Source organism: Branchiostoma lanceolatum, chromosome 3 (assembly GCF_035083965.1).
Source record: "Branchiostoma lanceolatum isolate klBraLanc5 chromosome 3, klBraLanc5.hap2, whole genome shotgun sequence".
In the NCBI taxonomy this organism is placed as follows: domain Eukaryota; kingdom Metazoa; phylum Chordata; class Leptocardii; order Amphioxiformes; family Branchiostomatidae; genus Branchiostoma; species Branchiostoma lanceolatum.
The window spans coordinates 17,754,003-17,770,349 of NC_089724.1; the positions used below are offsets into that span (position 1 = coordinate 17,754,003).

General features: G+C 41.2%; 2 protein-coding genes across 4 annotated transcripts; both read left to right on the forward strand.

Moving 5' to 3' along the window:
- The first annotated feature begins 60 nt into the window (after positions 1–60).
- Positions 61–10,998, forward strand: LOC136430736 (ornithine aminotransferase, mitochondrial-like). 3 transcript variants are annotated; one of them, XM_066421599.1, is made up of 10 exons: positions 61–191; positions 4,515–4,696; positions 5,104–5,328; positions 5,625–5,848; positions 6,326–6,448; positions 7,542–7,670; positions 7,955–8,068; positions 8,346–8,490; positions 8,667–9,196; positions 10,001–10,998. In XM_066421599.1, exons 2-9 carry the CDS (start codon positions 4,522–4,524, stop codon positions 8,831–8,833), a joined length of 1,302 nt encoding a protein of 433 aa, XP_066277696.1. In that variant the 5' UTR covers positions 61–191; positions 4,515–4,521; the 3' UTR covers positions 8,834–9,196; positions 10,001–10,998. The 3 variants fall into 3 exon arrangements, with proteins under 3 accessions (XP_066277696.1, XP_066277698.1, XP_066277697.1); XM_066421601.1 differs by having other exon boundaries at positions 72–182; XM_066421600.1 differs by lacking the exon at positions 61–191 and adding an exon at positions 328–452.
- Positions 10,999–11,353: 355 nt separating this feature from the next.
- LOC136430738 (ester hydrolase C11orf54 homolog) lies at positions 11,354–16,283 on the forward strand. Its single transcript, XM_066421605.1, has 9 exons — positions 11,354–11,502; positions 11,752–11,850; positions 12,037–12,110; positions 12,446–12,547; positions 13,000–13,077; positions 13,413–13,511; positions 15,139–15,288; positions 15,627–15,740; positions 15,957–16,283. Exons 1-9 carry the CDS (start codon positions 11,433–11,435, stop codon positions 16,128–16,130), a joined length of 960 nt encoding a protein of 319 aa, XP_066277702.1. The 5' UTR covers positions 11,354–11,432; the 3' UTR covers positions 16,131–16,283.
- Positions 16,284–16,347: the final 64 nt, after the last annotated feature.

Below are 16,347 nucleotides of genomic sequence, written 5' to 3' on the forward strand. Positions count from 1 at the left end.
AGACAGCAAAATGAGATACGGTGTAAACAAGTCGTGCTTGTTTAAACTAGAACGCCCCTATCAAGTTTAGAATATTCCATGACCTTTCACCTTTTCGCAAAGTGAAGGGACAACGTGAGAAGATTCTGCAAAAAGCAATCTTTGCAGTTACGGCAGATTTTTCTCCTTAAAAGACCAACACAGTGCGTAAGGTAAGATTAGAGTTATATTTTGATAATGTGTGGTTGGTTGGACAGATTGTTTTAACAATCAAAACTGAACCGATCTAAAACAGACAACTCAGCACACTGGAGGGGGGTGGGACTTATTGTGTTAAAACATTTAAGCACGCAATAAACCCTTAAGGCAAGACCGGGGGCGTCTGTATGTAAAGTTGTGTGGGTTACCAATAGGTAAACAAGAGACAACTCCACACAGGCATTGGAGAAGGGTGGGAACAAATTGTTTGTGAGGTAAGTTCAGTTTTAGTACTTCAGTTCATCCTCAGTGATAGCCTGAGTACCATCCTCCGTAGTGACCGCTGGCCATGGCTCAATGCTTTTCGCTTGCTAAGGTTAGCAAGCAAAAAGCATTGAGCCAGCGGTCACCACTGAGGATGGTACTAGTACTCAGGCTACCTCAGTGAGTGTCACCATAAGGAATGTATGTCCCTGTCGAGCATGACAGAGCGAAGTTCATCAGCCTGAAGTCCTACCTCCCTCTCAATTACCCTCTTATGTGTGGAAGAAGGATGGCCACGTCTACGACTCTCATCTAGTTTCCAGAGGTGAACCACGACAGCCATTTCCGTGTGGCACATAATTATTACATGTCCCGCCAGTGACATCCTATGGTTGCGGATGACTGTAGAAATCTGTGGTTGATCACCATGAAGTTGGCTATTTGTTATAATATATAATATTAAATGCACAATGACCTGCAGTGGCCCCTTCTCTCTGGAAGGAGGAGGAACGCCCGCCTCACCTTTTTCTATAAGCTAGTAAATAACTACATCAATATCAACACAGATAGTCTACTGAAACTAGCTAAGGGGCGCACCCGGGGGAGCCACACGCTCAAATTTCAACCACTATGCCCGGACAGACTCTTACAAACATTCATTCTTCCCCCGCACCATCCCCGAGTGGAACGCCCTGCCTGGCGCGGTTGTTACGGCTCCCACCGTTGAGTCATACCGCGCCAGGCTGGAGGCCTACCCTCCTTAGCCTGGGACCTCCTCCCCCCCTACTTTGCCCCTCGTGGGGTTATCTGGGGGTCAAATAAGTTGAAGTTGAAGATTAAAAATATATGGCTCCTCCATGAAGTGTCCAGGGATGATGAAGCAAGCGGGTATACTAGTAGTTCCCATCAAGCTGTTTACACAATGTTTTCGTTTAAGTCCAAGAATCAGCAGTGTAGAGTAGAATCTATTCAATTTCAACACATGCTTTAAGTTTAAAAGCTTTGTTGACTTTTGTTAGGGTATTGGAGGCACCACATGCTTGACCAATTTGTAATCAGGAGATCAAGAATTAAAAAAGTATCTGAGCACAGTATCTGACTCTTGCATCATTGCATGATTACAGACTAGGATCTGTGTCTATGTGTACATGTAGATCAACAACATGACAACTTTCCTGATTATTAAATATATTTTGAATCATTCCTGAATGATTTCCTAACTCAAAATGTGAGCAAGGCTATATCTTTGACCAAAAATGGCAAAGTAAATAGAGTCCCATAATAATTACTCTAGTTATCATGTCTACTAAGCAAACCACAACACGGGTAAAACATAACCTCCTCAGAGCTAATTAATCACTGTGGTTTGGAGCCCAAATAAAAATGATGCAAGACCCAGGCAATGTAAACAGATTTGGCACAGTTCCAATATACACTTTAGCGGCCAGTGTTTGATTGTCTGGCCATTGTGTTAAAGAGACTCTGTATTATAAGTAATGTATTAGTCTGTGATTTATGTCATGTCTTCTGTGTTGGGTCAGGCGGACCTTGGATAGGCTGAGGTGTGTTGGTGGTGGGTTCAACCTAGTAAGTAACAACAGGTGGGGGTTTGGCTGGGTCAGACCTGCAATAAAGTGTTGATGGGTTACAGGTGATTGTGGCCTGGGTGACAATACCGGTAATATATATCGGTAATATATATGCTGACACGTTTGTTTATTGCACCTTTATAGATTAGTATACAATTAGTACAGTATCAAAGCACACCTGACTATGATAACACAAAGTCCTCTGCTCACAACAAAATGTCTTAAAACATCGAATTTTGTAGCCATCATTAATGTTTAACTGCTTTTATCCATGATTACATTCTTTACCTGGAAACCTTGTTTGTCATGTTGCTTGTAACCGTACAGTGCAGCATCTGTACATTGTGGAGAAGTATAGATATGAATGCCTTCTACCGGATGCCTTCCGTTGTACGAAGACGGAAAACACTGTTATGATAGCTGGGAAACTACATGTACCTCCAGAAAACATCTGGAAGGTGGATTTTGAATGAAGTCAGCCAAAGGAAATATTCTAACCAGACTGTACTGTAGTGTAGGTCCCTTTTTAATTCCTGTGTTTTTATGATTTTGTCCAGAGAACTTTTAGTTAGAATTGAAATACTCAGAACCATGAAGAAGGCAGATGTGTACTTTAGGAGGAAATTGCAGGTTTTCAGCATGAGGAAATTCTAATTACCCTGACTCCATGAAGGTAATACAGTAATTGATCATGATAACCAGAAATAATACCACATCTGTCCTACCTCATACACATTAGTCATATTAATGATGTGAGGGAGGGATATCTACATTATAAGGTAACTAGAGTTCCACGACCTCATACCTTCGCCAAATGATTTTAACCTTTATGACTGATGTATTAGGAGTGTTTCTCATCAATTATAAATCATACCAGTTGATTGTCTTAAAATATAACATGTCCAAAGTATGAGCTTAACAAATTATGAGCTCAACAAAGAAGGTTATGCTGATATTTTTCATTAATTATGCAAATGAGGCCCTTATTAGCATAATTTGATTCAACGATTTTTACATTCACATAACGTCCCGATGCCAAAAAAAAAGATTGAATGTATGAAATTGCCGTCATTTGCCAGTGTGGAATTAGAGATGTTACTCATTAAGTATGCAAATTAGCCCACATTAGCATATTTTCTATCTATAAACATTTCTCTCTTCCTCAGTTACAATTTGAATAGTCATATCATGGAACAAAGTGGATTTTTAAAGTTGCCTCATTAATTATGCAAATTAGAATCTGATTTGCATAATTATTGTCCAATCATACTAAGCATCACACAAGCTATCTACATACCAAAAATAATGACCATCCATCAAGCCCATCTTGTTATAGTATTTCCTCATTAATTATGCAAATGAGGTCTTCATTTGCATAGTTCATATCAATTAATATTTCTCTCTTCCTCAGTTACATATGTCACATGTTTCAGAGTCCTATCATGGAATTTGGCGGATGTATAAACTTTCCTCATTAATTATGCAAATTATATACTGATTTGCATAAGAGGTGTCTAATCATGTACATCATCACTCAAGCTATCTACCTACCAAAAATCATTACCATCCATCAAGCCCTTCTTGAGTTATTCCCTTTCAAAGTCAGACGCAAAACCCGCTTCTGCAGTTCCAAAAAAGCCGCTAGGGGGCCCAAACCCACACCACTTACTCTCTGTCCAAAGATCTATCTACCACTCAAAAATAACTTCCATAGCATGTCCAGAACACGAGATATCAAACCAGGAAGTTCCGCTGCAGTACCGTAAGAAGCCGCTGGGGGGCCCAAAATCTAATCGTTTTAAGGTCTCATCAAAACCTACCAACATACCAAATACCAAGACAATCCATCAAGGCGTTCTTGAGTTATTCTGTGCCACTACAAACAGACAAACAGACAAACAGACAAACAAACGCTACCCTCTGCATAACCTTCTCGGCAAAGGTAATTAGGGGGGCTTGTACATATTGGATTCCTGTGGAAATTTTGGCCCTTTTGCTCCCAGCTCGTGACTGGAAACAGTGTAGGTATTCATGCAGATTAATTGGTATTCCATGCACACAACTCACTCTCCATTACTGATGCCGCTCACATAGTCACACTCTGACAGTCTGCGTTTGAATAAGGCCATTTATTTGTAGTCAGCAGATATATAGGAATTGTATCATTACTGTATATCGATGTCTGTAGTATAAAATGTAATGGATTTTCAGGCTGTATTAGACTATCAAATAATAAGCAAAGTGACACTTTAGATGTTGTACTTTAACCCAGCCAACCCATGTTGGGATATTGTCACTTGACATAGGTAATACATACTGGGTTATTGTACTCTGAAACTTGTAACCCATGATGTGATGTTGTATGCTGACCCTGGTGACCCCTACAGTGACATTGTATACACGTACTTTGACACAGATGACCCATGCTGGGATGTTGTGCCTTCACCCAGGTGACTCATTTTAGGATATTGTCCTTTGACCCAGGTGAACCATGCTGTCCAGAGTAGTCCTGAAGTTTCGCGCAGTACAGCCTGTGGCTGCAAGGTTCGCCAGCACAGCTGCAGAGCCGCGGTACGGGGCAAAATCTGAGGATATCTTCAAACGGGAGGACCAATACGGAGCACACAACTACCACCCTCTTCCTGTGGCACTGAGCAAGGCCAAGGGTAGGTGGTACCAGACCTGCAGTCTAGTCTGGGCATTCGCAACTGTTGTTTTATCATGTGACATCTTTGAATGAAAAATTCAATTTCTGCAATGAATGACTGGTTAAACACAGTAAACTGATCGGTTGATTGATTGATTGATTGGTTGATTGATTCATTGATTCATTGATTCATTGAAAAATCATAGAAATATCACAAAACCAATGTATGTTATCTCTTGTACAGCAATAGATTCAGATATATATAAACATCATAATTTCAATATTTCAACAAAGACAGACATAATATAACTTTCAAGATCATTTACAAAGATCATTGATTTATTGGTCACAGGTTAATTGCTTTTTTTCTCTCTTGAAATTTGTTATCCATTCTGAAATGTCTAATGTGAATACTATCCTCTCTAGGTGTATTTGTTTGGGATGTGGAGGGGAAGCGATACTATGACTTCCTCAGTGCTTACAGCGCAGTCAACCAAGGTCACTGTCATCCCAAGATCATCCAGGCGCTGAAGGACCAGTCTGACAAGCTGACTTTGACCTCCCGAGCATTCTACAACGATGCCCTTGGGGAGTATGAGGAGTATGTGACCAAACTGTTTGGGTATGACAAGGTTCTACCCATGAACACAGGTAGGTTTATAGTTGCTGCTGTAGCTGTTAATGTTGTTTTACTTAGTAGTAGCAGAAGATATTGTTGTTGTTGTTGGGGTTCCTGTTTTCTCTGCTTTTAAAGTTTAAGTGAGCAAAACAATGATATGTCGCAAATATCTCATAAGGGTTTGAAGTCAGTAGTGTAGGTTTCCCTTGGCATAGATGGGGTTGATACAATTTAAGTATATATTTGTAGTCAAAGGGGGACATGGATGTACATGTATAACTGATGCCTCAACTTCCTGTGGGGCTTAAAACTTGGATTATGTATGCAGGTGTGGAAGGTGGGGAGACCGCCTGCAAGCTGGCCAGAAAGTGGGCTTACACTGTCAAGGGTGTGCCTGACAACCAGGCTAAAGTAGTCTTCGCCAACGGGAACTTCTGGGGGCGGACGTTGGCAGCCATTTCCAGCTCTACTGACCCTGACAGCTTTGCTGGGTTTGGTCCATACATGCCTGGGTTTGACCTTATTCCATACAACGACCTTGGAGCGCTGGAGGTGAGAAAGGCCTTATTATGATGGGTCTCATACAGATTTACATTCATACACTTTAATATACATAATGTTTGAGCGCATCTTCCTTTCTGTAGATTTTGAGCTCAAAATTATGTACAAAAAATTTAAACATAAACTGGTTGGCTACTCAGATAAAGCTAAAACTATTAAGGGTCTTAACTAATTTCAAAAAGTTGAAATAAGTTTTGGGAAACCAAAGGGTAGGCATTAAGCTGATGTGGAAAGCATTTGAAAGAAGACAGAACAGAGGAACACAAATGACCATAAGAATGAAACATTCTGGACGCTGAGTGGGCAACGAAATGGTTTCTTTTCCTCCTTGGCCTCACGGTAATATTAGATACATTGACATATACGCCAGGCTTGTTGCTTTTTTAAAACTCTACAAGCTAAAGTTGCGTATAAACTTGATAAGCTTTGATTGTGTTGTTACCATGGTTTGTTGATTATATGTTGCAGAAAGCTGTGAGTGACCCAAACGTGTGTGCGTTTATGGTGGAGCCCATCCAAGGAGAGGCTGGTGTAATCGTGCCGCATGAGGGATACCTGAGGGGAGTCCGTGAGCTCTGCACCAAACATAATGTAAGTAGTGCAGGGGATGACGAAACATGAAGGTCTAGTATCTCTATGAAATGCTTTTGGTTTTTGTAAATTTCTTGTTTTGTTCACTACATGTAATGTGAATTTCTCACTGATTCTGTCAAAAGCTTATTTCATTTGTCATTCGGCAACAGACATGCATATGGGGGCACCCCCTAGTTTATTTTGGGTCTCAAGTCGAGTTTGTACACCCTCAAGTCTAGCGACTGTCTCTTCCAGGAAATACTTCTGAGGCAAAACAACCATGAATGGGAATGAAGGATATCCCTCTAGCTACAAGAAAACCTGAGTTTCGGTTTCTTCAACCTCTGTAAGTTTAGTAAATATAAGAGGGAACAAGTATTTTTCCTTAAAAAATGTGGCGCAAAATTTGGCATTTTCCCGTGGAACTAAACACATCACAAAATTTTTTGACAAGAAAATGACTGTTAGTGTCAGAAAGAGAAACCTCCAAGGTATAATCAAGCCCATTATAAAGAAAATCCTACCACTGAGATTTTCACAATAACCCGACGCGCGAGGTAATGCAACACGGCCAAAAGAACGCAACAAAGGTCAATCTGGGTCAAAGGGGCAGTTTACTTTTAACGCGTATGGATATCCGGAAGTAAGGCTCGGATTGAAGCGCAATTTCCACCCAAAACACACCAATTCATACGCTTTTCAGCCATGTTAGTATTTTATGTCAGTTCGAAGCACATTTTGAGAAATGTGAACTCAAACCCAGACCATCGAAACCCTTTCGTCACGGACTTTCACGGACCCCTGTGGCGGAAGAACTGGTGTGTGCACCGATATACAGTAGCAGGAAATTGAAGACAGGAAATGAGTAACCTGTTCTGGGACCTTTCTGGAACATTTGGCCTAACTTCCTGTCAGTGTCCTCCATGTGCCTATAGCTAGTATGTGGAAACCAGCCACTCTGTTAATTCAAACAATTACAGACAAACAAACAGACACACTGAAAACAAAACCTCAGAACAGGGAGGTAAAAGGGCTACTTGACAGATCAAAAGTTGTGTATGTCATCAGAGTATTATGTATGGACCTTACAGCTCTATCTCTCCCCGTCCAGGTCCTGTGGATTGCAGATGAGGTGCAGACAGGACTGTGCAGAACTGGTCGCCGTCTGTGTGTGGATCATGAAAACGTCCGTCCTGACCTTGTTGTGTTGGGCAAGGCACTGTCTGGTGGGGTCCTGCCTGTGAGTACACAGGCTTTATAAATGCAATACAGTCATTTGGATGAGAATTACCTAAACTGTGACCTATTGGAGATGTTATTAATGCTGTATATATACTACCATGATGTTTTATACAGTATTTGTCATTGTTATTGTTGTTGAGATGTAGCAGACAGCTAGTCGTATGTGAGTTCAGGTCTGTGGTCATTTGCCACACTAGTCAGTTTGTGTAAGTGTCTTGTGTGCTCATGTTCACTGCCTGTTTGTAGGTGTCCTTTGCACTCATGTTTCCTGCCTGTTTGTAGGTGTCCTGTGTACTTGCTGATGACGAGGTGATGTTGACCATCAAGCCAGGCGAGCATGGCTCTACCTACGGAGGGAACCCGCTGGCCTGCAAGGTGGCCATTGCTGCCCTGGAGGTGAGCTTAGACATCCATACAATTTAAAAGAAACCTGTTGTAATAAGCTGCACATTCAAATGTGTTGTATCACGGTTGTAGCTCATATCAATCATGTTAAATGTTGGAATTTTGGATAAGGCTGTAGCCTGTACATTGCAGTAAGATACTGTATACTGCGGTGATAAGCAGTATAAATCTTAGTCAGATTTATTTGTGTATGTGCTGTGTTGTTTGATAGGATATACATATACCTATTATGGGAAATGCTGGTAACACGTGATTGATATTATGTTAGGTACTTGAGGAGGAGAACCTGTCAGAGCGTTCGGAGCACCTCGGCCAGATCCTGCGCGCCGAGCTCAGCAAACTGCCCAGTGACATCGTCACTCTGGTGCGAGGAAAGGGGCTGCTGAACGCCATCGTGATCAAGGACACTCCAGGTGAGTTACCGTATGCAAAAAGCTGATATGCAAGGTTAGCAAAACCTAAGATAAGCTTTCAGGAACTGAAGTATCTTGTATTTGCTCAAATCTTGGCTTTTATGTGTCAATAATGATCATGGCAATGTCATTGCATTGCCACTGTTGACACCATGATTTCAACACTTCTGTTGCAGAGTTTGATGCGTGGAAGGTGTGTCTCCGTCTCCGTGACAACGGTCTCCTGGCAAAGCCCACCCACGGTGACATCATTCGTTTTGCGCCACCCCTTGTTATCACTGAGGACCAGTTGAAGGAATGCATCGGCATCATCTCAGATACCATCATCTCCTTCCGTCAGTAAATGAATGCCTGCATTGACCATCCAGCTGATAGAAAGGAACAACAAGATTGACCATCCAGCAGACAGAAAGGAACAACAAGATAACTTCTCAAAGAAAAGGGTTATTTCTCAAAATGAACTGATGTATCATGAGGTTGTGAAGTATCTGTATTGTTACTTGTGCCCTTAAACAGATAATAGCAAGTTAGTTCATTGTCAAAGATGGATGAAACACAAAAGAACAATTGCAAAGATGGATAATTTGTCAAAATTGCAATGATCGTGGATAATGATTGACATGAAGAGGTACTCTTAATACATCTTCTCTACTGTATTACTAAAAGAATGTTAAAGGTATTACTGAGGGAATCTCTCACTCATTATGTTTAGCCATACCTAGTATGGCTCAACATATTGTTTTTGTTCACGTTCTTCTTCTCCTGCCATATCTTCAAATGGAATCTACTCCGTCATTTTTGGGCCAAACGGCCTGGAATTTGGCATGTAGGTAAAGATGGCAAATACCCTTAGGTGATTTTTTAATTTTGTTGAAACAGGCATTAAAATCATTTTTATGGAGTTTTTTTGGGGCATTTTTAGACAATTTTTATATTTTGGGCTCCTGTGCGCTGGTATTGCAAGCAAGTGACCTGAAATTCGGTACAAGGGTGGCTTGAACATGTCCCTACAGGACTTCAATCACAATTCTGGTGTACATCACTTCAGAATGCTTCATTTTGGGGACTTTTGGGCCCATTTTCAGACCAAAAACAGGCCAAAAGTGGTATCCCCGTTCCATGTTCTATTTGCTGCTGGCCAAGGAATCCATGTTCTATCTAAGGATCCCCGCGTTCCATTTGCTACTGGCCAAAGAACGCGTGTTCTATTTAGGTCACCTGAGGTCATATTGCAGGAACACACGCAAGCCTTTGCAGTAAGAAGCTCTTGGGGTCTCGCAGAACTTGTAGAGAGAATTTTTTTTTGCACGGGTGATTTTGGAACAGTCAATTTATGCATCGGGAGGGAGATTGGCGAAGTATGATGCTCTCGCAAATGTTGCCTTTCTACATGCAGTTAATATTTCGATTTGCCCAGGCATTATTTTGGGACAGCCCACTTCTTGCATGGGGAGGAGTATGGCTAAACATGCTGTATTTGCTCAGGGCAAATGACGGCCTTTCTAGTTAGGATGGTGTTTCTTATGAACATACCCAACACAGTACTTGAGTTACTTTTCATTAACCTGGATGCACTATTGTTGCGAGGATTCCTGCTAACATGCAAAAATTAGTGGGACTGAAGATAGAATGAATCTAAATCCTATAAGCTCTGTTTGTTATAAGATATAAACAACTGTTGATAATGATAAAATCATTATCATCTGCAAAGTTGTTACCATTACATAGATACTCACTGTGCATAGATAATCACTGTGAACTACAGATTGTATCTGTTGCAATACACTATCCTTCTTTAGCCTGTGTTACACAATGTCTTGCTGTTAGGGACAACTAGGAGCATGATTTTGACAAAGCTAACAGTTACATCTTCCTTCTGCTACAGTAAACCATCTGTTTGTCGGGGGTGTTGGGCTAGTAGATCAGGAATTTGATGGGGTTTTTGGTGGAATACGAGACTGGATGTCTAAGATGGCACTGAAAAACAATAACACATAGTTATACTGTATTACCAAAAAGAAATGTAACCTGTCTAATCATTGTACGGTGAGTAATGGTTGGTGAACCCATGAAATAGACGTGGCGTACAGTGTAATTTGTGATGCACCATATGACTATACACATAGCAGATTTATGTTCCCAAGTTGAGTTTGATCTTGTATTTGGTCTTCAGTAGACTAGTATGTCCTTTGAGCAATTTACACTAACATACATGTATTTCTTAATTCCAAATTGAAGATACATGTACAGTACATGTACATTGTATTGCAGAAAACAAATTTTGTAGCAGCGCTGTTAAAGTTCTTATGTTTCCTAATGTAATCAATTATATAGCAATCACAGTGTTAGTTTATCAGGTGTTAATTGATGAATATCAACAAAAATGTAAGAAAATTAAGGTGTTTATTGTTTACCAAAAAATGTAAAGAACTGATGTGCCAGAACTGTTAATAACTTTGATGTAACTGGAGATACAAACATAAAAGAATAAAGCAGTCCATGAGGAGACTCTTGGTGTGCCAGATCTGTAGTTTGGTGAGAGTGCCAGGTCTGTAGTGTTGGAAGTGAGTATAGCGAGTCCCTGAAGTATGTGCATTCTTGATCACTGCATCTGTTTCATATCTCCCCCTAGCATATTGCCACAAAATAACATTGCCAGCTCTGTATGGCATGATCAGCACCATGACCACAACCAGTTCTTGTTAATCATCCAGTTACACTATAAACAGACTGTTGTAATGTTAGATTTGGTATGTTTTACTCTTCCATTTTTACAATTTTCAGCAAGCTTGTTTCTCGTACAATTTAGTCATTTGGATCATGGTTGAACAAAATGTTTTGCCAGAGCACAAAACTTGACTAATGTGGCTACTCGCGAGTATTTCTAAAAACACCCCTCAAATGGCGTGTGGCATAACCCAAGGTTCAAAGGTTAGACCATCATGGCGGAGCGTGAGATGGCTGTGGAGAGGAAGGAGGCTTTCGTGCCGCCGCTGGACGAGCTTGCCGCAGGTTTGGCACGGTTTTTTGTGTGCAGTTACTCAGGAATAAGCAAGGATCACCATCGAATCAACTCTCACTGAAATCATGATCCCAGTACTGTCTGGCCGCTAGTGACAGCTCACCCATGCAAAGTCCAAAGCCGAAAGTTCTCGGGGGCGTGGTTTTTAAACTCTAACAGGACCTCATGATCTAGTTCTATCGATCCATCCACGATCGTGTCTACATAATGAATTCTGCTTTTTCCTGGACAACCCACAGTTCTGCAGGCTGGCCTGAGCTCCAACTTCCTGGATGCCAAAGTCAAGGTTGTGGACTGTCCTGACCTGACACAGCCACCCTTCACACTAGCAGCACCAGGTACCAGTGTTATTTACATGTGTCAGGGTAGGGATTAGGATCGACAGAAATTTATTGGCGATCTACCGGTAACGTTAGAGGTTTTGATGTATATCTCTATCCTGTCCTAACACAGCCATTCTTTACAACAGTAGCTCCAATTTGTCGTGTCTTGGTGTTGTAGTGTTGTTGTTTTGCTGCCTACAGGACTATGTGGCAGTCCCCGGGTGGCTGATGTTGGAGGAGTGCCATACCTCGTCCCCAGCCCTCAGCTGGACAAGGTGGGTTACTTTGGCATCAGCTTACAGTGGTACATGATGATGCAAGTACATTGTAAAGAGTGGTCCATGATCAAAAAGTTTCTCTCAGTGATCTATTAACCTTCTCCCAACTGCCTAACTTTGTAGTGTGCTAAAGGTTGAACCTGTAACATATACAGTGGTACAATATAAGATCTGTCCTCATTATGACGGTGAAATATTGTGATGATACAATAAGCTAAACTAGATTGAGATTTTTTTCTTGTCGATGAAGGTTAGATATACAGGTAATAAGATATTCCAAATAGCAGTTACTCAAGCAATTGGATATGATTTTGTTTTCTCTCTATGTGCAGAAGTATAACCTGGAGCAGGTGGCAGGACAGGTGGATCTCCCAGGTGCATTTGTCCTGGGGGCTGGTGCAGGTGCTGCACATGTGGTCGGAGTCAACTGTGAGGTAAATATATACATGTTACACTTTTAGCGATTTTTCTTTGAAGAATTGGTAGGGTTTAAGCTCATGGCGACTTGAGTAGATTTTGTTCAAACACCTGATGGGTTTACCATGCTAGCTGATGACTAAATAGTCTGCAGACTTTTTTCCGAAAGTCTTTTGGACGGATTTTATGGATCTGTGATGACAAAAGGTGTATTCTCCAGGTTTAAAAGTGTTAAAAATTATAGAATGAAAATTGATAGAAATGTGTCATTGATAACACCCAAGCACTGACAAACATTTGCATAACTCCAGTTTTTGACAAGTTCACACTGTTGTTGTCTCACATCATGAGATATGGTTGAAGGCTTTAGGTGATTTTTTTAACCTCTCTCATAGTAAAAAAAAAATGGATGACCTTTCAGATAAGCCCGTAATTTGAGCTGAGTTCCATACATATTCTTTGTGGTCAGATGATGCCCAACATCAGGACCATGGGCGGGGCCCACAGCAGGAACAACCAGACTAGAGTTTCACGTGTCAACACAGAGGTGAGTTACATCTGTTCCAATAATAGCACATGAAAGTCAGTTTTGCAAGTCTGTGTGTGGACATGAAAATATCCATCAAATTCTTAAGCCACTTCATAAACTGTTACAACACTTCTAGAGGGCTGTGCAGATATAACTTGACAGTTTTAGTAAGAGCCGCAGTAACGAAACTGAATGCTTAAGCTTATGCAAGGTCAAATCCTCAACAGACCCCAGCACCTATTCATCAAGTGCCCATATTGAGGGCTCTGCCTATGGATTTGTGTCTATGGGTTTTTTGTGTTGTTGTTTACTGTGTTGCTGTTGACTAAGTCATTTAATTTGCTGTTGTTTAGGATGGGACGTGTATACTGGAGCACTATGAGGATACCTACCAGTGCCGTGAGTTCTGCCTGCTGGCTAACCTGTTCTTCAGCGAGGGCAAACCTGGCAAGGTTAGAGGTCACAGGAGTTCTGAACAAAACCCTGTTTTGATATTTTCCCAAAGAATACTGAGAATTGTTGTCTTCCATTTTTATGTTTCGCCAACGAAACATATTGTTTTTGTCAGGTTTCTTCTTCTTCTCCTTCTTCTTCTCCTGTCAAATCTTCAAATCGCTTCTTCTCGGTCGTCCGTCGACCAAATTAGCTGAAATTTGGTATGGAGGTAGAGTTTGTGTATACCCCTAGACCCTTTTAAATTTTTTTTCATATAAGTTTTTAAAATTATTTTATCGAGGTTTTTTGGTCATTTTCTGACAAAAGTCGCACATTATGGCCTCCAGTGCCGTGGTGTTGAAACCTAAGGACCTGAAATTTGGTTGAGTTGTGCATTGGATATTTACCCAAAGGACCCCATAATTTTTTTTGGTATACACTACTTCAAAATGAATTATTTTGCAATTTTTTGATGGAATTTTTGGTTATTTTCTCACAACTAGGTCATCTTGTAACATAAGCCCTCCTACACTTCCCCTGTCTGGGAGTTAAAACCAAGCAGATGTCAGGGGGTACCACTACTAATGGTATTACAGAAAGTTATATGTACCTTATGTTACATGGTACGGATGTTATATTTGAGATGTAGGTACCTATAGGAAAGGTGAATACACCTGACAATTAATTATGCTAATGAGGACCTAATTTGTATAATGTATGCATAAAGTTGTATGTCCCTTACCGTAAAAGCTGCGGATGTCATCTTTGAGATGTAGGTACCTTTAGGAAAGGCGAACACACCTGGCCATAAATCATGCTAATGAGGACCTAATTTGTATAATCGATGCATAAAGTTGTATGTCCCTTACCGTCAAAGCTGCGGATGTCATCTTTGAGATGTAGGTACCTTTAGGAAAGGCGAACACACCTGGCCATAAATTATGCTAATGAGGACCTCATTTGCATGATTTATGCGTAAACTTGTTATTTCCTTACCGGAAAAGCTGCAGATGCCAGATTTGAGATGTACGTACCGTTAGCAAAGGTGATCACACCTGGCCATGAATTATGCTAATGATGACCTCATTTGCATAAATCATGCATAAACTTGTATTTCCCTTACTGTGAAAGCTGCGGATGTCATCTTTAAGATGTAGGTACCATTAGGAAAGGTGAATGCACCTGGCCAAAAATTATGCTAATGAGGACCTCCTTTGCATAATTCATGCAGAAACTTGTATTTCCCTTACCGTACAAGCTGCAGATGTCATATTTGAGATGTAGGTAGCTTTAGGAAAGGTGCACACGCCTGGCCATGACATATGCTACTGAGGACCTCACTTGCATAATTTATGCATGATGTTGTATTCCCCTTACTGTAAAAGCTGATGTCATCTTGAACATGTAGGTACATGTAGGAAAGGTGAAAGCACCTGCACATAACTTATGCTCATGAGGACCTCATTTGCATAAATTATGCAGAAACTTGGATTTGCCCAGGAGTTATTTTGGGACAGCCCACTTCTTGCATGAGGACTATGGGCGAAACATCCTGAATTTGCTCTCAAAGCAAATGACGGCCAGTCTAGTTTGTTATTGGATTTCCTGTCATTGACTATGCTAATGTTTTGTGTCTTTGTTCAGGTGCTAGAGGTCAAAGCCAAAGTCCGTACTGGACAGGAGAACTTTGTCAGCTGCTTGCGGAAGACCCTGGAGCAACAGTACGGAGACAGGCCTGTCGCTCTGGGTGGCACCTTCCTACTGGAGAAAGGTCAAGCCAAGATCCATATCATGGTGAGATTTATGATCATGTTTCAGGTGACAGCATCACACAGCAGGAAAATAGCTCGCCCTGAAACATTTTTGGCAGCAATACAGCCTGCGTACTTTCAATCACTGCACATTTTTTCTGTGGGCAGGTCACTGTGCCCATCCAATGCAACTGGGTAGATTTGTAGGTGAAATATATGCTCAACTATCTGGCAATTTTAAAATTTGTGCCCTTCTGGGTGTGTTCTGATGATTGACAGTGTGATGCCAACTTTAGAGATGGATCAAAGAAGACATATTTGATGGTGACGTGGTTTCCAGTTTCAGGTATTTAGAGCTTTTCTTCATTTTTTCCCCTCCAGCCTGGGTTCTCCAAGACACCCTTGCAATCTGACCAGGACGTCAACAACTGGCTGAACTTTTTTGAGATGGGTGGACCTCTGATCAACCTTAGTGTGTTTGTATCCAGGGACCCTGTAAGTACATATAGTACCCTAACCAGTAGTTTTATCAAAATCAGTGTGATTCGAATAAGTATGAGGTGAACCATCATGATATTACTTTTATTTATTTATCTATTCATTATGTTTCTCCAACACAGTGGAAGGTATGGTTAACAGCTGTTCCATGTCTAAGGTCACCTTTTCAAGGCCGCCATTATGCTAAGCTTACTTTGTTTACCCCCCATGTAGGGCCTGGACCTGCGAGTGGAACACACCCACTGTTTCTCCCACCATGGGGAGGGGGGCCACTACCACTACGACACCACGCCTGAAGAGGTGGAGTACAGAGGCTACTTCCTCCCTGCTGAGTACATCTACCGTGTGGACCGCCCGAAGGTCTCCCACATGATCGGCAGGGACTGAACTTCTCAGAGCACATTTCCAGACAACGACCAATCAAGATTTATCCATGCTCTCTGGGCAGTTTTATCATGAAATTATATCTCATCATTGATGACTGACAATTTATTTTTCTTACATATCAAAGATAAAATAAAAAGACTTTGTGGCTTTTAACGTGTTGTGTCTTCTGGTATGATTTGACTTAAGGTTAGGTCACATGATCATCAGCACAGAAACT

Bases quoted from the DNA above. Each gene is read 5' to 3' on its own strand.
- LOC136430736 (XM_066421599.1), top strand. From the start codon at position 4,522: ATGCTGTCCAGAGTAGTCCTGAAGTTTCGCGCAGTACAGCCTGTGGCT. The intron at 5,849-6,325 runs GTGAGAAAGGCC...TATATGTTGCAG, and splicing joins ACGACCTTGGAGCGCTGGAG to AAAGCTGTGAGTGACCCAAA. The intron at 7,671-7,954 runs GTGAGTACACAG...GCCTGTTTGTAG, and splicing joins TGTCTGGTGGGGTCCTGCCT to GTGTCCTGTGTACTTGCTGA.
- LOC136430738 (XM_066421605.1), top strand. From the start codon at position 11,433: ATGGCGGAGCGTGAGATGGCTGTGGAGAGGAAGGAGGCTTTCGTGCCG. The intron at 12,111-12,445 runs GTGGGTTACTTT...CTCTATGTGCAG, and splicing joins CCAGCCCTCAGCTGGACAAG to AAGTATAACCTGGAGCAGGT. The intron at 15,741-15,956 runs GTAAGTACATAT...CCCCCCATGTAG, and splicing joins TGTTTGTATCCAGGGACCCT to GGCCTGGACCTGCGAGTGGA.